Below are 21,443 nucleotides of genomic sequence, written 5' to 3' on the forward strand. Positions count from 1 at the left end.
TACAAACCTTATAATAATTAAAAACTAATTTCAGTCATTAAATAAAAAAAATAATGAGTGATGTATCTTTTTTTACTAGATGAATCCATACAAAAGATTGAACTGTGAAGACGGTGAAAATTTTATTTTTTTCAGTAAAGTTAATTTTCACTAGACGTTTCAACAATTTCGAATCTATTTCCAAGATTCCAAGAGCTTATATTCCTTGACCCCCATTGATACCATAATACAGAATATTGGTCAATTTAAAAAAAAAACTAAAATGTCACTTATAACGACAAAACAAGGTGAAAAACCTAATATATATGCATGCAAGCATCTAAACTTGACATTTTTTTATTTATATTAACATTGACACAATTACACACTCATATAGATGTGTCACAACATTGAGTAACATATATACATTGCATAATTAAAAAGTAGTATAGTACTAAACTAAAGCATATTATGGCCTCCTTAGGTGGCCTAGTCGACCATAACGACGTAAGTAGGGGTGCAAAAACGGATATCGAGTATCAGATATAACCCGATCCCGAACAGATAAACAAAAGAATGGTGTTTTGTTGTTTGAACCACGGTGTTCAAACGCAGCACCAAGAAGATGCAGTTATGAGCAGCTTCTCTTGCCATCCAAGCGAGAGAGCTCTCCCATCATCCCTCTCAAAAATCCGAAAACCGGCGTTTTCGCCCTCGAGTTGTGTGCTGGCGCAGTGGCTCCTCATCTTCAGTAGTAGCTTTGCTTGCATCACCGCATTGGGACTGTGTCTGACCCCACGAAATCCGTTGCTTTCCATTCTCTTTTTCCAAGTTTCCAGACTCTGGAACCTGAGATTGTCGATGTTGTTGTTGTCGTCGTCTCTATCATAGTTCATCACGTGCTTGATTTCGGTTCCGAGGTGATTTTTCTCGATTCGAAGGCGCTCTGAGCTCTCGAGAGGGAGACAATCGTCTAACGAGTCGAAAATGGCCGCGAAGTAGTGGAGGGATTCGGTGAATCTCGAGAGGAAGTTGTGGGTTTTTCGGCTTCCTTCTTGCTCGACGAGGACGACGATGGCGGGACGAACCGTTTTCAAGTAGTTCAGAGTGTCTGAGATCTCAGAGTAGTTCTTCAGTGTGCTTAAATGGAATGATAGATTTGCCACAAGAATTTCCCCCTTTTTGATCTTCGGTTTCACGAGATCCAATCCTCGTATGACCCCAATGAACTCGAAAACTAGGTTCCGGAAGCACTGGGCGAAGCTGGTGAGCCTCGTCTGTGTTTCCTGCAGCTGCTCTGGGCAGCTGCCGTATCCTGTGATTTTAAGCAGGATACGCCTGGCTGGAGTGGCCCTCTCTGACAGTGACTGCATCAGGGAGGGCCACTGGAAGCCGTAAGAAACCTCGAAATCGATGACGTGGAGAACCCTAGGGTTAGGGTTTGCGCGGTCGTGCTTCTCGAACGCCTCGAGGATCGCCTCGTTGGCCGTGAAGTGGGCCATCTGGTAGAGCGGCGACACCTTATAGAGCTCCGCGTACGACAAGAACGCCTCCTCCGGCGCCGGGGCCTGCGCGACCGCGTCGGCGAACGGCGAGCCGCGCGTCAATAGGCGCGCGACGAGGCCATCGGCGAAGTAGGCGGCGACGCGCTGGACGGAGTCCCCCACGAGGGAAGCGCTCCGGTAGATCCCGCGGAGGCTCTCAAGGGCCGCGCCGGGGTTGTTCTCGTCGACGGCGGTGGCAGCGACGAGGAGGAGGTGGACGAGGCGCAGGCCGTCGCCGTCGACGTCGGATTCTTCGGGATGATGATCTTCTCCGCCTCTCTTGCGACGGAGATTAAGCATTTGATCCCTCATTTGGAAGAGAGAGATGATTTTGCTTTCTTCTTCGAAGCTGCCATCGCTGCTTATTGAGTCGGAGAGAGTTGGGGTTTCATTTCTCTTTCTCTTTCTCTTTCTCTCACAATCAGAGTCTGCAGAAATGGACAGCCTAAGGCATAAGAAATCTTCTTCCTCGTATTCTTGCATCCTCAACATTTTGAGAGAGAGAGAGAGAGAGAGTAATTGATAGTTGAAGGGGGAGAGAGTGAGGGGAGAGAAGGAGGAATTTAAATAAGAGTGTTGGATTCGAAACAATGCTTTTCATGTGTAAATAGAGCCAAGATTAGTACATAGGGGAATAGATCTTGGGTTGTTGGAGATAAATATGTGAAAATTCGACAAGAAATTGAGGTATCTTTTCCTTGTTGAAAATCAGTTATGAGAGGAGAAGAATCTTTTTTAGGTTTCATAGTTAAAGATGGCTGTTTGCACTTCGGAGAAGTCAAGAAATACTAAATCAATTAATCATAGTAGAACAATACTTCAAGTTCAACATAAGACAATGAATGATACTCTTTCTATCTTAGTACAAGAGTTTTACCGATATAAACTTAAAAAAATGTGAGCTAAAAAAGTTAGGAGCATATGCATATAGTTTATATTGATATGAAAGTGCAATAAGTTAATAGAATGAAGAATCTAAGCTAATTAATAAAAAAAAAAGTGAAATCATGTGATTTCTATTGGAGGACAAAAACAGGCAAAATTAGACTTATATTGGCAAACGAAGGTTTATTTACAGTTAATTTTTAGCATTTTTTTGAAAAGGATAACCTAAAACGACCTCAAAAATTAGTGTTTTCGAATTTTTAAAATCCGAAATTTCTAAATGAACTAAATTTCTTAATTATGCGTCCTGGATGTGATTCAATTTTGATCATAATCTTATTCCTACGATATAAGCTATGGACAAATCACAGTTGGGATTAAGAATATATCTAATTTATATTCCAATATTTGCGTAGCCACTCACCAATTCTTACAAGAATAATCACAATTAATTAATCTAATTATATTAAAACTTAATATAGTTCGTGAATTCATACACCTTTGTATTATTAAAAGATAAACGTTTAAATTTAATCCAAATCCAAGAAACAAATAAACCGATGATCTAATCGATGAAGCATGTAAAACTTTCGATGTTATCTAATGCTTATAGATCGAATTCATCCAATTTATCAACGTAGCTGTACCTGCCGCGTAAACAGTTGTACCAAACTATTTTTCACTCTAAAGTTTACGATGTTAACAAAAACTTCAATTTATGCTTATAAATTCATTTGTCTCTGATTCGTCTGTTTTTGTTATAGAAGAATTTACTATTTTCTTGAACTAACAAATTCGCATATTGCTAGTTCTTAGGTATGTATATCTAGTATCGTAGTACATTTTTTAATAAAAATACTATTCATAAAAATTACTAGTAAATTGTTAGAAAAGTCATGAAATTTTATCAATTCTGATTCGTCCTGCAATTTGGAAATCGGCCGTAAAAATCATATGTGTACGTCACATCCGTTGAGTTAAACAATTTTTGTTTAATTATAAAGGAAATGGCATTGTTTGATCAAAATTACGGAACGAACCAGAATTCTACTAAACTTAATGATTTTTTCTGACAACTTACAACTTTGGTATGCGTGGTTCAAGTTTTCATAGATTTAAACTGTGCACGTGCGCTAAAGTTTATCTGACCCAATCTTTGCTATGAGCTTACGACCTTGGTGCGCATGTTGGAATTTTATATTCGAACCATGCGTAGAAAAGTCTCACTCGCTCTGACTTGACTTTGTGCTACGACGATGCAGAAAATTACCTCGTAATATTACTTGCATATATGCTGACTATCAGACTGCATAAAATCACGAGTTTTTATTCCTAGTAATCTTTTCCTTGATAATTCCAAGTGAAGTGCTATAGAGACATGAGCTGGTCGAGGTTGCAGCTTCTTTAATATCTATATGGTATATAGAATAGAAACTTCTATCCATTGATAATAAATATGAATATCTAGAACAAGATTTCTTATTTGTATTGGAAATTCGGATTCAATTTCTCCTTATGAGATACAAAATGTCAAGGCAAAATGATGACAAACTAGCAATACAAAGAAGTGTAGAATCAAAGCAATAATAGAAAAAGAAACAAAGCAATCGTTCTATCTAAAATTAGTAAAGAAACGAAAAATATAAGCAATCGAGAAACATATCAATGTATTATAACTTATTTACATAATTATAAATTGACCCTTAATATTGTCGACCAATATTCCTTGATATTATTCACTATTGTGGTATTTTGAAACCGGTTAAGGAATTGTGTTTGTTCTACTTATAACTTATTTACCTGATTAGATATTTTCAATGCAAGAATCTAAGAATAGAAGCTTCTATCTTGAGTTCATATAGATAAAATAAAAAATAAGCAATTAGTTAAGGTATCTTTTCTACTTGAAAAATAGCGTTGAGGATGAAGAATATCTTGATTTTCATTCTTGTAGATGGTATATTTTGGACAGTTCGGAGATGTCGAGAAATGCCTTGTGCTTACAAACCAGAGATGAAAAATATAACAAAAAAATTATGCGTTAGTACCTAACTATTTCAATTAAATAAAATAACTATGCTTGTTATTATTCTGAATTGAATGGTACTCCTAGTGTTTAGTGTAGAATAAATCGATTAAATATAATAATTCTTTCAAATATTTCGAATTTTTTTCTTGTAAATGCTTCTATCTTATGTAAAGATATCCCGAATTTTCAATAATAACAAAGATCAAATTCCAGAAAAACAATATCGATGTTTGATCAAATTCTATAGTTCTTCCTCCAATTGTTAATATCAACTACAATAATCATTAAACTTGGATATGTTTTCTATTATCACAATGTGAGAATTTCTAGTCGCATGCGTATAATATATTGTTCATATATTTGAATCAAACGATGTCGTTTTCTTAATGAATAGACAATATCGTTTAACTCATCGACAATCACATATATCAAAGTATGGTTTTTCGGCTGCCAAATCAAATATAGTTTCACCAAAAAAATCACCATGTAATAATTGTAAAAAACTGCAAAATTCATGGTTTTGTAATAATTTGATAAAACTTCATGATTTTTGATTTGTGATATAATAAAATACTTCACATATAATTAACATTAATTGTACCAAAATAATCTCATATCACATTATACAATTTGAACATTATTATTAAGTGTATATGTATTACTACTAGTATAAATTTAATTTTAGACTTCTACTATTATCAAGAATATTATGAATAGCATTCTAAAAGTGCATAATTAAAATAGTGAGGATGTATTTGGTTTGGTAGCAAGAATCAATGAAACAAAAACCGGTGATTTCTTCAATGACTCTTCCGATGAACACATAGTATTAACTAATTAAATTCTAGAGTATAATTAGCAATGTTTAGAAGTATCAAGGATACCATGTTGTCTCATGTTGCATAGTGGCTATATTCCAATTGTTTAACACTGAGAAAAATGCTTTAGCTAAAAAATTGTTTATATTCAAGCATAGAAATTGCTGTTTGAAAGAATCAAATACCGATTTTGAACGACGAGAATCTTTTCTAAGTTATATTTTGGGACAAAAAAAAATGGGAAATATCATTGTCATGAATCAAGATGCCTACAAAAGTGGCTCACTTAACATGGTCCAAAATCTACTTTGGATTGTTCGTTTTTGAAGATCCAAATCCAAAAAGTACCTTAACAAGTGGACCATATTAAATGTGATAGAGAATAATTTTAGAAATGACTATCATTAAATATTTTATTTTATTTTTACTATATTTAGTACTTCATATAGAGTTTATATTTAACTCATTCTATTTAAAATTAATTATAAATTTAACATTCTCTGCTAGTCCATTATATAGTACTATCTCATATTTTCATTTTAGGATGTTTTATCATTAAAAGTGCTGTTTCAGTTTATAATTTTTAATAATGAATCCCATGGACATAGCAATAATGCATTTCACTCATATTATAAAATTAAAATATATTAATGTAAAATCTACATTTCATTAGTTTTTTTCCACATAATTTCCTTTACACATCTCAAAGTCACGTCGTGTCAAAGTGGCACATTTAATCCAATACATAAAAAGTATATAAAAATATGACTCACGTTCCACTGCCGAGTCAAAGTAAGATACTTATTCATGGACCGGTAGTTTTAACTAATTTCATGTATACCCTTCTCATCACATTCAAAGTGATTACTCCGTATACTTTTTTTAACCAAATGTCTATCCACATAACACAATATCTCACGGCCAAAAATATTTTGCTTTAAACGTGACAAAATGAGTACTATATTTTTATGGGATATTGGCATGTAATATTATGAAATTTTCAAAAAATTGGGTTTTCCCGCGAACTTTAAAACTGGCAAATAATATCACGAATTTTACCCCGGGTTTGTTTTTTCCCACGAATGAAAAAATTCATATTATTTTAATAGATTGAAGAACAATTTTGGATGGTGTGCTTAAGAAAAACTATCTTCAAAGATTGAAAAACTTGAAGCTCTCAAAATTGTTGTCGAGAAATTATCATAATGTTATTTGTGGGTATTTTTTCATTCGTGGGAAAAAACAAACTCAGAGTAAAATTCGTGACATTATTTGCCAATTTTAAAGTTCGTGGAAAAATCCAACTTTTTAAAAGTTTCATGATATTATACGTCAATATCTCTATTTTTATTGTTACGCAGTGTTTTAAAAATCTGCATTTTGAATGAGGATTTATGTCATTTATTTAAAAATTCAACCATATTCATTTATGTAAAATTGTGAGTAGTAAGAGTCCAACATTTGAAATATTCGATTCCCAAACTTTAAAGAAATCTATATGAATAATAAAATAGGCCCACCAGATTATGATATTAAAGTGTAGTTTTTTTTTGTTATTTTTCTATGTCCACAATAAATGCAATTTTCCTATTTCAGTTCATAGTACTACTTATTTTAAACCTCGTTCACATTAATATCACCAAAATCTAACAATTACTTTTCCTTTTTACTTAAAACCACTAAAAACAACTAACCAAATACCCTTTATGGACACTTTTTCATTCAAAATACATTTTCAAACAATTTTATAAAAACTCTTGCATTCCATCTACACAATTTTACGTTCAATAATAGTGGATTTTAAAACTTCTCAGTTTTACTTTAAAAACAAAATTCAACTATTGGATACTTCAATCTCCATCTTGTTAACCATAAAATCAACTTATACTGAGAAACATCTGAGCAACGCAGCATATATAAGAAATGTAGCAATACAAATACAAATAAAGACTCTGCTTAACATCCCACAATATAAATAGCAATGCGTTCGCAAAATAGCATAGATCCAGTTTGGTCGGTTCACTCAATAGCCCACAATACAACGATATATTCACAGAAAAGTATTTTCATCAAGTCAAGTACTACATGGTTCAGAAAAAAGTGCATATACATCTCCCACATAAGAACTCGGATGTTGCTTCAACTGCCTTCGGATTTCTCTAGGGCTGCCAAATAAAGAAAACCGGGTTAGTTTGAATAGTCATCATTAAAGAGTAGCAAAGCAATGGCTGAATCAACCACAATAGCAATGGCATGGCAGAAGCTCATATGTATATATAACACAGTTCTTTCATAAGAGGTAGCATTCAAGAAAAGTTCCCTCCATGATCAACCTGATGTCATTAGTAAGATATCTATCCATTTGAAAATATGCAAAAGAGTAAAACGATAAAGCAGGCACATATGAGAGAGAGAGAGAGAGGGACAGACTGTTATAGTTCAGGAGCTTCTCAATCAAATCGACGTGGGTCATCAACATTCTTCTGCAGCAGTAGCGAACCAACAGCAAGGAATCAAGGGCATCTCTGCAAATATAAATCAGGGTTGAATGCAATGAGAAAAACAGAGGCCAGATGCATCACTTCCAACGAGCACTAGAAAAAACAAACTACACGTCTTGTTTCTTTACTCGTATGATTAAATATGATTCCCTACGCATGGTCGATGGCAAGTTACCACAGGTCACAGCCAAGATCATATTTCTACACCTAATTTATCACAATTTTATCGTCCCAACTAAGACCAACTACACTAGCAACGTGCAGAAAAACAGAGGCCACATGCATCACTTACAAAGAGAACTAGAAATAACAAACTACACATCTTGTTTCTTTCCTAGTATGATTAAAATATTAACTCAAAACATACATAAATTAATTTGATCTTGACACTGCAAATATGATCCCCACCGCATACTCAATAGCAAGTTACCACAACTACAGTCAGGTCACAGCCAAGATCATATTTCTAAACCTAATTTATCAGAATTTTCTCCTCCAAACTTAGAGAGATTTCGGAATAAGGGTTTAAATTCGCTAACCTTTCAAAATTTAGGATTCAATTCGCTAACCTTTCGAAATATGGGACCGAGGCATGCGAATTTTTCGAAACAAAGGGATTTTTTAATTTTTCTCTTCTTTTTAATTATTATTTCCATCTCAACATTTATGAATTGTCCAAACTACCCAATAATTTTTCACAGATAGTTCTCTCGTGTCTGTTTCTTGAAATCGTCGACAATCGTCTTTGCCCTTCACTTCTTTTCTCTTTCCCGGCCTCATTCATACACAAGAAGAAGTGAAGATGTGAAGAAATTTGTTCAGATTCATCCGCAAACAATCAATTGAAGAAAACCAAAGCCACTACCCACCTTCAATAGCAAACTCCCTCCCTTGGAGAAATCATGGATCTCCCTGAAGAAATCATCCAAGATATCCTCTTAAGGCTTCCCGTTAAATCCCTCTTGAAATCCAGGTGCGTTACAAAATCGTGGAATTCCTTGATTTCCAGTTCCCGATTAGTCAAATCTCATCTGAAACACTCCGCGGAAAACGCGAATTTCGCCAATCACAGAATCATATTTACTCTTTTAAACCCTACCTATACCCTCAAGCAATGCTCCGTTAATTCGTTGATGTGCGAGCCTCTGGTCGTCGCGCCCAACGTTGACTTCCCTAACCAAACCCCGTATAGCACCGTTTGGGTTGTGGGCTCTTGCAATGGTATAATTTGCCTCGCCATTGATGAAGACGATGTCTTTCTGTGGAACCCAGCTACGAGGAAATCGAAGCAGCTCCCTCCTGCAGTCGTTGAAATGAAGCCTGGCTTTTACTTGGGGGTTTGGTTATTGCGAATCGGAGGGTGATTACAAGGTTGTGGGATTGTTCTATGATTATGATGATGGAGGTCTGCGGGAGTCGGTTGTGAAGATTTATAGTCTGAGGGCTGATTCTTGGAAGAGAATTGGGGATTTCAGCTTTGGTGTTCCTTATAATAAGAGAAAAACAGTGAAGGGCGAAGAAGATTGTCGACGATTTCAAGAAACAGACACGAGAGAGAACTATCTGTGACACATAGGGTAGTTTGGACAATTCATAAATGTTGAGATGGAAATAATAATTAAAAAAAGAGAAAAAATAGAAAATTTCAAAAATCCCGTGTTTCGAAAAATTCGCATGCCTCGATCCCATATTCCGAAAGGTCAGCGAATTTAAACCCTTATTCCGAAATCTCTCTCCAAACTAAGCCCAGCAGTGCTTGCAAAGTGCAGAAAACTAACTCATTTTACCGACAAAGATTAGTGCATCACTTCCAAAGAGCACTAGAAAAAACAAACTACACACCTTATTACTTTCCTTCTATGATTAAAACTATCAACTCAAAACAAACATAAATTAGTTTGATCTTGACACTGCAAATATGATCCTCACCGCATACTTGATGGCAAGTTACCACAACTATAGTCAGGTCACAGCCAAAATCATATTTCTACACCTAATTCATCACAATTTTATCCTCCCAACAGAGTCAACAATGCTTGCATAGTGCAGAAACTAACTCATTTTACTGACCCTCATAAACATAAAGAAAATCAGTGCTCAATTAAAACATTCCCCAACTATTTTCAACTAATTACTCAACATACAAGAAAAATAGAGGAATTAAATTCTAATAATGGCGGAGAGTAAATTATTGCTTTTTGGCCAATTCACCAAATAATCCCACTTCTCAACCCTAAACGAACGCAATTCTTCAAAATCCAAATAGAAATTCCAACAGGAAACCCTAAAAAGAGCACGAAAAAAAAAAATACTAACCCCTCACTGTAGTCAGCCTGAAGCAAATCGAGGTACATGTCCCATTTGTTTCCGATAACCTACGCATATGATTTTTACACAAAAATTGTACCAAATTAGAAACGGCGGGTATAATCAAAGCATGAGAGTTTCGATAATCGAGTTAATCTAGAGATTACCTTCCCACAAGTGAAGCAACGCACAGGAATAATCATCTTCGATTTTGGTAGGGAGATTTCGGCTCTTAAACCCTTTGTTTATCGTCGGCGGTAACAAGTGAAGAGAATATTGAGTGTGAATTTGTTATATGGCGAGAGAGGTTTTGTTTCTGCAATGGGCCTTTTCGAGGCTATTAATTAGTTTTATAAAAGATGGGCTTTATTTGGGCCCAACAAATATAACGTACTGCTATTATTGATTCAAAAAACGAAAATATATCATGTTAAGATTGATGTAGGAATATAAAGTTTCTTAGTGTAAAATGGATAAAGAGAACACTGATAGATGGCGATCAAAAATCAAATTTAGCTTAATTGGTAACATGTTTGATGTTTCTAGTTAAACTAAGTTTCCTTTCCTACCACCAACCAAACACACTTAATATGCAAAACTTCTAATTGGTGTTAAATGTAAAATTGATACATTACATCAAAATAATCAAAACTAATTAGTTGGCCACAAATTTAAATAATTTATACATAATCAAATTTAGATTTACAAATAATTTGACTCCAAATTTTCGATCAAATTCCTGTCAATTCCTCTTTTTTATAATTAGAGAAAAGAAATCTACAAATTTTGAATCAAGTTTAGTTTATTTTGGGAACCAAAACATATTTACAATAGTCCAGTTATACAATTACATCAATTATAAAGTTAACATATGTCGCCCTCACAAATTAATACACCAAATTAAATTATTACTCCATTAAGCATGAGATTGAAATGAGTGAACTGTGTAAAGTACAATTCAGGCATGAGGAAACTTCTAATATTATCTGTACTTTTCTACAAAACCAAACGCCAGTTTATCCGACAAAAAATTGGTACTCCATATATTTTCTTTAACACAACTAAAGAAGGTTTGGTTTAACTTTGATGTAATCTCAACCGTCAGATGAGTTAGTTGATCATCTGCAGAGCTTCCAAATATGAACAATAGTGAGAGTAGTTCGAGTTCTCCACCCCGCAAAAAATCTTCGCCAAATCACATCGATCAATTCACGCCAACATCCACCCCTTTCGCCTTTAGGAATTCCTTGGCTTCAACAACATCCTACAATAATTAAGCATGTCATCAAAATCAGTCTGTCATCTAGAAAATATGGATCGCCAGTCATCTAGATGAGTAACAATGCTAAGTTAAACCTGTTGTAATAGGATAGCCTCGTGTGGGCAAGTTCGAAATTGCATTAGACCAATTCCGACCATCAAGAGACCGTAACATCCAAGTGATACAATGAAGTATAGTGGCAGCTGAAATCATAGGAAGAACCATAAACAAGGTAGAAGGAATATGCACATGAGTAGAGAAGTAGATAGAGTATGTATGAAGCTCACCAACCAAGTATAGCTCTTTGGAAGGACTGATGTTTGTAACAAACTAATCCAGACAGCTGACAGAGCTACCAGCAACGCCATAATCTTTACAATGTGCTTCATCGGACCTTTTCACTTCTGTCTCGAGGCTGGTGTACGTGTTAATTAGCTGGACATATAGAAGAAATTACTTAGTTGCTGGAGGGCAGAAATGCAATCATTCATTTCGGGAAATACAGACAGAAAATCAGCTAAACGAATACACATGAGGTTTAAATTCAAGGGAAGTCATGTAGACCACAAACTTAATACTCAACTAAACTGACTGCTGCCATCAGAAGGGATAGGTAGAATGTTTATATCACTTTCCTATCCGAACATAAATGAAGGAAGGAACTCAAAGCCCTTGCGCAATGTCCCAAACATCATATGGCAGATCAGATTCATTTGAAGAAGCAATATCAGGAAAGCAAGTGAATATTTCGAGTGTGAAAACAAAATGTTCTAATGATTACAGTTGGCATAGATCAAGATTTTGAATGCGATCAATCGACTCACACAAGAAGCAAGAAAATAGTTTTAGATTCTTGTTCTGCCTACCATTTATTAATGCCAAATTATTAGGAGGTTGTGTAGTAGGAAATTTTTTAGTATGCACGCAAGTTATCGACCACTACAAGCTAATTAGATGAACAAATCAAATGTTTGTTATACTACCATCAGATGGGATATCTATATGATTCTTTCACTGTCCCGTCTGAACAAAACATGAACAGACGGAGGAACTCAAAGCCCTTGCGCAATGTCCCAAGCATCATATGGCAGAATATAGGCTTCATTCTGAAGAAGCATCATCAAGCAAGCAAATTCATTTTTCTGATCATGCCAATCAAAATGTTCAACTGATTGCTGCTTTAATAATCAAAGAAAATAGTATAATACTCGTGTAGCATCTTATATAGGTATTTTATAAAACCCAGATAATTAGAACAGTCGAACAGACTCCATATTTAACTTTTTCGAGTTCTTGTAGAAAACAATACGAGGAAACGTGTATTTTATCGACTACATCTAGCAAAATTCAGTGGTTCGTTTTACTGCCATCAGAAGGGATATATGTATGTGATTCTTTCACTGTCCCATCTGAACAAACTTGAACAAAGGAACTCAAAGCCCTTGCGCAATGTCCCAAACATCATATGGCAGAACATCTTAATAAACAAGCATTTCTCAACTCTCAAACATGTATAGCCCTATTAGTAAGCATTCAAATAAAAATACTGTATAATTTACATAAAATCTAAATCAAGGTTATGAACAAAGGCTGCAAACAATCAAACACACCGAAATCCTAAACTACCTCTACCATTTTTTGAGAGAGTGTTTATTATTGATTTAATCCGAAGACCATAGAAAATCAACTCTGATCTGCCAAAAATCATGCACTGTCTCAAATTCTCAATAACAATGCAATTTCTGTACTTATTTTATCAACAGAGTTTATAAAACACACTACGTACGGTAAATTCATGAAAATATTCCCAAAATCAAATACTGATAGATGAACGGATACAGAACATCAACAATTTCCCCAAAATTGAAATCGTAGCAGAACGAAGATCACCCGAAAAAATGATCCAGCGTTTTCAATGTACATGAAAAAAGAGATCGAATACCTAACAAAAAGGCGATCGAGGTCCAAAGCAGCTAGCTTTCTCAACGGGGAAACTTCTAATTTTTGTTGAATTTTTCTGGGGAGTTCAGAAATGGTTTCCTGCAGATAGTCGATGGAGTTAGGGTAGCGTGAAAACTTGCTAGATCGGCCTCAACTGCTTGTCGCGCGGCGGCGGAGTGGCGGATGGTGGCGGAGAGAGATCGGCGCAGCTGAAATTAGGGTTTTTAGCTAACTTTATACCCCTTGTTTATAGCAGCATTACTTAGTTTTCTAGGTAGTCTCGCCAAACGAATTAAATTGGTACAGTAATAACGATAAAAAAAAGTTTAATGCTATGCTTAATTTTTATTATCCAGATTGTTTATTTTATTATATATACACTTATTTTTCTAATATTTTAAAATTACCCCATCACGTAAATATGAGTCATATTTCTTTTTGGCATAATTTTAAGAAAAAGTAAATCGGGACACGTATTCGCGGATAGACCAAAATAGAAAAACAGAACTTCTATATGTAGATGGACCAAAATAGAAGCGGAAGGAAAAACGGGGCTTCTATTTTGGATGGACCAAATCTTGTCTTGTAGTACTAGTACTCAATTTCTAATGATTCGGTGCAATTTTGGGCATCCGCATTGCATTAATGGCGGAAGAACACCATCGGGATACATTGTAGGGTGTTTGCTCTTGCACATTGAAATAGCTCACTCTTGTTAAGTTCTAGTTGTACTTTATTTTATCACTATTGTTGTTTTTTCATATTTTTACTTTTAATTTAAATTGGAAAAAATTTTAATTTGATTTTACAATAAATATTTTGAAATAAAAAATAAAAATAATGACTCATGATTATTTAAATTAAAGGAAATTATGGTGGGTTGCATTGCAAGTGCTATTTTTAAGTAAAACCTGTAGAGAATATACTAGGAGTATAATAGAGGAACAATTTAAAGAATGTGGCTGTAGATCACTAACAAACAATATTTATGGATATGATTTACTACCAGAATTTTACTTCATTACCAAAATACTCAAAATTGACAACCTTTAGCACTGAAAAAGCAAATATGCATACAAGAGTGAAGAGACCAGAAGCTCATTACCTTCTTACATCAACAAATTTCCCTATACCAATAAGAAGATGCCTTCCAATCTCAAAAATAGCATTCAGCAGCATCCGCAGCACGCTCTTCATCTTCGGCCTCGTTTCTGGTTGGAGACTAACGCAAGCCATGGCCACCTTGAGCACAGCAACTGATGTCTTGCTGATGTTGAAATCAAGAATATGGTCCCATTTGTTTCTCTGTGCAGAGTTGCTCAGCACCAAATTCTATTATCAATGCATTATTAAACTTAAACTCACAATCAAACTTATACCAATACCCAAATTAAAAACGCATTCCAAAGTTAACACAAAATAACATCACAATTAAACACAATCTGTCTCTTTAAAGCTACAGTCTTCATTTTTTCCATATTAATCTTCTCACCCATTACCCATATACTCTCATGTGTCTTCTTTTTGGGGCAGATGGTGCCGAGGGTTGTTGTACACTGACAGATATAGTTGTATATTTGTCATGGATATGTTTCCTCCTCCTTCCCCTCCTCCTCGTCATCGTCATCGTCATCGTCATCGTCATCGTCATCGTCATCGTCATCATCGTCATCATCATCGTCATCGTCATCGTCATCGTCTTCGTCATCGTCGTCGTCATCATCATCATCATCATCATCATCATCATCATCGTCATCATCATCGTCATCATCGTCGTCGTCGTCGTCGTCATTAACCGGGCATTATCATCATCATATTAATGAGTAACATATTTATAGGGCTAACACAACCAATTAAACCATAATTCGAACATCAATCAATTAAGTAACAAGATAACACTTGTTGGATACAATAGTAGCATATATTATCCACTTGATCATTAAAAAAGGGAAATAAATCAAGTCACACTCAAGAGCATGAAAATACAAATTAAAATCCTTATTTAAAACTTCATTATTCATTTATATGGAATTAATCTCCGGATATGCATACAACTTAATTAGCATTCAAAATTTTAAAGCTAAGAGCATCCGCAATGGTGCTTAGGCCAGCCATAGGCCAGCCATTTTCTCCCCTGCCACGTCAGCAACACTAAAAAAACCACCTGCCACATCAGATTTAGACCAGCCATAGGTCAATCGCAATAAAAATAATTCAAAATATACTACATTTACGGAATTAAAATTACGATTAAAATACGGAATTAAATTTACGACACATATACGGGAAAAATAATCCATTCCATTAAAAAAAGTACAAAGTTTTTTTAAAAAAAAGTACATGATTTTTTTTTTAAAAAAAAGGGCTTCAACACACGAGCCTCGCCACTCTCTACTCCTCATCGCCGTCGCCGCCGCCGCCACCCGTGGTATCTGAGCCCACGTCGGAACCCCCCAGCCGTGACCTCGCGATCTCTAAATCAGCACGCATGCTCTCGAGCATCTCGTAAAGAAACCTCTTCTCCGTGGGGTCAGTGGCGTTCTTCCACTCTCGGAAGACCTGTAACATCTGAGCCCGCGTTTGTTACGCGAATGGAGAGTGTACTCGAGTGGGGCGGCTGGGAGGGCGGAGGACTGGACCTCGCGGGGCGATAGGGGGGATCCGCCCCTCACAGCCCGCTGCGCCCGCTTCTGTCCAACCGGGCGGGGCGACCAGTAAATGAAGGAGGGGATGGAAACTCCTCAGCATCCGGGGGGAGGTCGTGGGATCCGCCGCTGCTGCCGCTGTAGTCGCCGCTATAGTTAAGTCGCTGCTTCTTCGGCCACCCAGCGTCGCACCCCGCCCGAAACTTCTCGGAGTCCTTCAACAACAAGAAGCACTCCCAGAAGGTGAACTCCTTATACTTCCCCTCCAAGGGGAACTGACTCGCGGCTATCCTCCGGGCGTCGTCCTCAGTCTGCCCACTTCTGAGCTGACGGAGGGCGTTGGCGTACAAATTCGCAAAACGGCCCACCGCGGCCCTGGTGCGCTCCCACCCCTTCCGGACCTCCTCGTTGCTGAAGTCCTTCCCGTGCGGGCAGTGCCTCTTATAGGCAGCTCTGATCTTCGCCCACATGTTGACGACCCGCTGGTTGTTCGCAACCAGTGGATCGTCGCACACCTCCAACCACCCCTTGGCCACCCCGGCGTACTCATCCTCCGTCCACTTCCTCCGGCCAGTGGCAGCGGGCTGCGATGACTCGCCGACCGCCTTGCCCTTCCCCTTCCCCCTCGTCTTCTTCTTCGGCGCGGCCGGCGTCGCTGGAAGGGGAGTATCATCGTCCCCGAGATCGATCCCCATATCATGCAATGACAGAAGGTCATCGCCAGAGAACTGCGTCTCCACCGGGGTCGACGTGTGAGACGAAGCCGTCAAAAAATCAAGCGAGGGCCGATATACCGCGTCCCCTCCCGGTGACCCCTGCACCCCCCCTCCCGGCATCCCCCCTGCCACATCATCCCCATCATCTGTTGCAGCATCATCTGCTGCTGCACCTAGGGCATACCCCCCAACCCGGGCGCTGACTGCCCGCCGCTCCCCTGCCTGCCGCCCGGCATCCCCTACGGCATACCCCCTGGTTCCCCCCATCGCCCCCCCCCCCGGCGCACCAGCCATCGTCCCCATCATCTGATTCCAAGGGATGTTAAACCCCGGGCCCATCTGCCCCCATCCAGATCCCACGGGTACTGTGGGAGTCTGAGATCCGCTCGTCGCCGGACTGGACTCGTTGTTGTGATTCATCGCTCGATGATGCTCTTGTACAGAAAGTTAGAGAGAGAGAAAACTCGTTAAAACAAGTGGTGCAAATGAAAATGAAACGAAAATCGCGTTTATATATGATTTTAAAAAAAAAAATTGAAAATCGGCGCTGGCCGATCGGGCCTCCACAATGGCGGCTAGCCGATCGGCTAGCGCTTCGGCCAGCGACGAGCGATCGGCCAGCCCACGCCGATCCGCTCGCCGAAATCGCCCTCGCCGATTGCAATGGTTCGGCTAGCCGGTCGGCTAGCGCGACGAATCGGCTAGCCGGTCGCTAGCCGACCATTGCGGATGCTCTAAAGAAATGGTTAATTAGCTTCCGAGCTCGATCCGGTTATCGATGTAGAGTTTGAGATGGTTGTTTCCATTTCCAGATTGCTCGTTGATGATCCTTTTTGCCGAGGCGACTGTGGATTTGGTGCAATCTACCAACTCAATTAATTCAAGTGTTGGGATCTCTCCAATGCCGCTTGGGATTTCATATAGATCGCAGCAGCCAGCTACACGGAGTTGGCGGAGTCTAGGGAAGTTGGTCTTGTCAGCTGTCCAAAACGGAAGAGAATACAAAAGTTTAAGAGTTAGAAAGTGCAGTGAGGGGAACACATCTCCATCTTCTAACTCCCATTCTTCATCCCATGTATATGTATCCTCGCTTTCAGACTCATCTCCATTTGTCTCCTCCTTGCTTTTAAAATTACAGCAAGTGAACGTGAACACCTCCAGCTTATTTAGTGCACACAGACTCCTCCACGCTCCGAAATTCAATTCACAGTCATACAGATCTACATTTCTAATATTACAAGGAAATATAACTAAGAAACGATGGCCGAAACCGTCTGGAGAGGACATACTTGTTATATACTTGCATCTTAGTTTTTCGAGCTTGTGAAGCTGGCTAAGATCAATTGGCGTGGATACACTACCGAGTTCATCATCAATTTTCAACCTTTTGATATTTGGAATGCTTTTGACGAATCCATCCCAAATTATTGCCTCGTTTTCACGTGTATACAGGGACGGAGCCAAAAATTCTTAGCACGAGGGGCAAAAATATACATAAAGATAATTTAAACATTCTAGAAGGGGCAATTAATAGAAGATTAATATAAAAAATTCTATAGAAAGTTATATATATATATATATATATATATAAAGGTAGTTATATATGAGCAGGGGCATTTGCCCCATCTAGTATTTAACTAGATCTGTCACTGCGTGTATACACTGTCACAATACTTTGCAGCTTCAACAGGACACTATAGTTCATTTCCTCATCTTTTAACAACTCAATTCCATCCACCGTCAGGTATCTTAACTCACAGAGCTTCCATAGCTCAGCTGCCTCATCAAACCTGCAATAACCAATCAACGTTTGCAAATTCTGCAATCTTGATATTCCTCTTGGTATATCATAGTAGTGGACACATAAGAACCGCAGGTTGATAAGTTCAAATATTTCAGTTGGAAAACTATCGAAACGCGTATCCATTAAGTCCAACACCCTTAGCAATCTTGCCGCGGAAAAAGCACCAAGTGGAAACTCAGCCCTCTGAAAACCAATGCATATAAGAGATCGAGTTAGTGACATTGACTCTGTTGAATCATTAACATCTTCCAATTCGTCTGATGTGTGAAAACTCATGCGGCGTGGATTAGGGAATGTGAACTTGTTGGGACCATTCATAAACTCTTCTTCACTACATTTCCTGATGCATATAACCCTCAACAGATCATGCATGCTGTAACTCTTTGCATTTCCATCCCTTTCGTATTTTCTGACTTGAAATAGATTTCTATCTATTAGAGACTTTAGCCAATCCTCGGCCTCTTCCTCCAAACTTCTTTCCCCATTTGATTTTACAAATCCTTCTGCAACCCACAAAAGTATGAGTTTGGAGCCTTTAATCTCAAAGTCTTCGGGGTAAGCTCCCATGTATAAGAAACATGGTTTCAAGTGATTCGGCAAATGGTCATAACTTAAAGACAATATACTATAGCATCGCTCGTCAGATTCAGAAATTGCTGCAATTACATTGTCCCCAATTTTCCTCCAAGCATCTTCTGATCTTTCCATCTTAGATAGCAGCCCTCCAATCACACTTATGGCTAGAGGAAGCCCATCGCAATCCTTGGCTATCTTTTGACCAATCTCTTGTAATTCAGGAGGGCACTCCTCTTCTCCAAACACAAGTTGGTGGAGCAGATTCCAACTTTCAGACTCGCTAAGCAGTTGCATTTGATGTTGTGATCTCGAAGAGTCAGTATAGTTCACCACATCGGATTCCCTAGTGGTGATCAGAATGCGACTCCCGTTGTTGATGACTGGGAAGTACATCCTCATCTCATCCCAGAATTTGGTGCTCCATATATCATCTAGTACAATCAAGTACTTTCTACCATATAAGCTCTTATACAATATATCTTTTAACTCATGTATTCCCTTGCCCTTATGTTTATCAAATTCTTTTTGTATGATTATGCAACTAAGAAGGCTTAAGAGAATTTGTTGCATATTGTAATCTTGGGAGACAGTGGCCCAAGCACGACAGTGAAAGCATTCAACAATCAATTTATCTTCGTAAAGCTTTCGGAGCGAGAGTAGTTTTACCTACTCCACCCATACCAACGATGGGGACGATCTCCAGCTTTGTCTGCATCCCGGCCAGCCGATCCTTGAGCTGCATCAGATCTGCATCAATTCCCACCACACCACTGGATGATGAACTGCTAGACGGCATCTTCTTATCCACCAGCTTCGCTTGTTCCGTTGCAGAATCAAGTTCTCGAAGCATCTTCTTATCCTCCATCTCCATGAGCTTCTCCGCTTGATGAGCTTCTCCATAACAGAATCAAGATCTCGTGTTACTTGCTGCAAATCCGGTGTGGAAAGAGTGAACCTCACACAATCCGATCCGGAGAGCATATGATGAACCATGTGGGATTCAATGATGTCTTCAGCTTGGTGTGCTACTTCTCTTATTTGGGTGTCTAGATTGGTGAGTGAAGATTTACTATCAAGGATGAGCTTTTGAAGAGAAGTAGCTTTATGGAGAAGGGATTGGAGTTGAGGGTTGTTTTCATCAACGATCCATCGTGATTGGCGAGGATCAAGGATTCCTTCAAGAATGGTGATGAGAGGTTGAAGATTGTAAGCCATTTTTTCAGATTCTTCTTGCTTGGAAACACAAAGGAAGGAAAGCTCGATGCAAATTGCAATCTCACAAAAACAAGATGTGATTGAATTTAACAACTCAGCTGCTCATTGTTGACTTGAGCAAATAATATTAAATTGTTATATGATAGTAATATATTGTGTTGCTCTGTACAAGATTTGCATTAATTTTAGTAGGTGAATCATTTATAATCTGTAAAAGTAACATGCTTAGTGCTCTTTGATGCTGTTCATATTGCTCATATCTCAAAATTATGAATTTGAATTGTAATATCAACGGCTCTTTCATCACCCTTTTCTGTAGTGTGTGAAATTATTAGTTTTAATTGATTGATTTATTACTTTCATAATCTTCATTCACAATTCAATACGTGCCCCACTGTCTGGGTTAATTTGAATATTAAAATGTTCAGCTTAATAAGTTGACCCTATATTTTCAGATTCTTACATTTGAAACCTAAATTTCTTGATTCCGATAAAAATCTAAACTATATTATTATAAAAACTTCTTGGTATAATTTCTTTTCATCCGTAAGAGCAGTAGCAATGGGGTCGATCGATCGCCCCCCCTCCCCCCAATTGGCTCCCACCGGCTCCCATTATGGAGAGGGAGCCGATTGTCACTCTTTTTGGCCTCCACGCCTATCGGCTAGGCTGATTTTTTTTTTCTTTAATTCATTTTTTATCCTCTCTATATATACTCCATTCCCCACCAATTATTCATATTTAATCCCATTTTATTTTATCTCACTCTATATTTTACGTTCTCAGTCACAATATTTTTAATGTTTTTATCAATGTTTTTAGTTTTTTTTTTCCTGGATTTTTAATAAATGTAGTATATATTCTTTTTAATGAAATTTGTTTTTTATTGAGTTGTCTTTAATTTGTTATTCTTGTTATTTTATATCATTTTATTTTAGACTAACAATTAAAAATAAAATATAAAAATAGTACTGATGTGGAAATGAGATGGACTCTGAGATGGATTCTAAACTGCAGGGAGATGGGCCTGCACGTAGTAGGAGAAAATGGAGATAGGTTCTTAGATGAGTGGTGGAGATAGGTCCTCATTGCTAGTGCTCTAAGGAAATCTATTATAATCGAAGTTTTAAAAAATACATACATCAGAACATCCTAAAATTCACAGAGAGAGCCTTCTCCAATTTATCTCCATCTCTCACATGCCAAAATTGCTAATTGGGTG

At 37.7% G+C, this 21,443-nt stretch overlaps 3 protein-coding genes and 2 pseudogenes across 3 annotated transcripts; 1 reads left to right on the forward strand and 4 right to left on the reverse strand.

The window, feature by feature from the left end:
- Nucleotides 1-584: 584 nt before the first annotated feature.
- LOC125220679 (GRAS family protein RAM1-like) lies at nucleotides 585-2,006 on the reverse strand. The gene has a single exon (XM_048122830.2). The coding sequence runs from the start codon at nucleotides 2,004-2,006 to the stop codon at nucleotides 585-587; it is 1,422 nt and encodes a 473-aa protein (XP_047978787.2).
- A 5,148-nt stretch (nucleotides 2,007-7,154) lies between these two features.
- LOC125218845 (DNA-directed RNA polymerases II, IV and V subunit 10) lies at nucleotides 7,155-10,387 on the reverse strand. The gene is made up of 4 exons (XM_048120624.2): nucleotides 10,231-10,387; nucleotides 10,073-10,131; nucleotides 7,686-7,780; nucleotides 7,155-7,420 (listed from the first exon to the last, which is right to left on the reverse strand). Exons 1-4 carry the CDS (start codon nucleotides 10,264-10,266, stop codon nucleotides 7,395-7,397), a joined length of 216 nt encoding a protein of 71 aa, XP_047976581.1. The 5' UTR covers nucleotides 10,267-10,387; the 3' UTR covers nucleotides 7,155-7,394.
- LOC148933809 (F-box/kelch-repeat protein At3g23880-like) lies at nucleotides 8,573-9,325 on the forward strand (annotated as a pseudogene).
- A 563-nt stretch (nucleotides 10,388-10,950) lies between the features above and the next one.
- DPMS3 (dolichol-phosphate mannosyltransferase-like protein) lies at nucleotides 10,951-13,519 on the reverse strand. The gene is made up of 4 exons (XM_048121298.2): nucleotides 13,267-13,519; nucleotides 11,612-11,759; nucleotides 11,420-11,527; nucleotides 10,951-11,327 (listed from the first exon to the last, which is right to left on the reverse strand). Exons 2-4 carry the CDS (start codon nucleotides 11,711-11,713, stop codon nucleotides 11,268-11,270), a joined length of 270 nt encoding a protein of 89 aa, XP_047977255.1. The 5' UTR covers nucleotides 11,714-11,759; nucleotides 13,267-13,519; the 3' UTR covers nucleotides 10,951-11,267.
- A 3,411-nt stretch (nucleotides 13,520-16,930) lies between these two features.
- LOC125220677 (putative late blight resistance protein homolog R1B-16) lies at nucleotides 16,931-20,301 on the reverse strand (annotated as a pseudogene).
- Between the last annotated feature and the right edge of the window lie 1,142 nt (nucleotides 20,302-21,443).

Source organism: Salvia hispanica, chromosome 1, assembly GCF_029641045.1.
Source record: "Salvia hispanica isolate PSC_SH4W2 chromosome 1, Shi_PSC_v1, whole genome shotgun sequence".
In the NCBI taxonomy this organism is placed as follows: Eukaryota; Viridiplantae; Streptophyta; class Magnoliopsida; order Lamiales; family Lamiaceae; genus Salvia; species Salvia hispanica.

Excerpts from the sequence above, each read along its gene's own strand:
- LOC125218845 (XM_048120624.2), bottom strand. The coding sequence starts at position 10,266 with ATGATTATTCCTGTGCGTTGCTTCACTTGTGGGAAG. Across the intron at positions 10,132-10,230 it reads GTTGCTTCACTTGTGGGAAG|GTTATCGGAAACAAATGGGA; the intron begins GTAATCTCTAGA and ends TCATATGCGTAG. Across the intron at positions 7,421-7,685 it reads GAAGCTCCTGAACTATAACA|CCCTAGAGAAATCCGAAGGC; the intron begins GTCTGTCCCTCT and ends TTTATTTGGCAG.
- DPMS3 (XM_048121298.2), bottom strand. The coding sequence starts at position 11,713 with ATGAAGCACATTGTAAAGATTATGGCGTTGCTGGTAGCTCTGTCAGCT. Across the intron at positions 11,528-11,611 it reads CAAAGAGCTATACTTGGTTG|CTGCCACTATACTTCATTGT; the intron begins GTGAGCTTCATA and ends CTATGATTTCAG. Across the intron at positions 11,328-11,419 it reads AGGCTATCCTATTACAACAG|GATGTTGTTGAAGCCAAGGA; the intron begins GTTTAACTTAGC and ends TAATTATTGTAG.
- LOC125220679 (XM_048122830.2), bottom strand. The coding sequence starts at position 2,006 with ATGCAAGAATACGAGGAAGAAGATTTCTTATGCCTTAGGCTGTCCATT.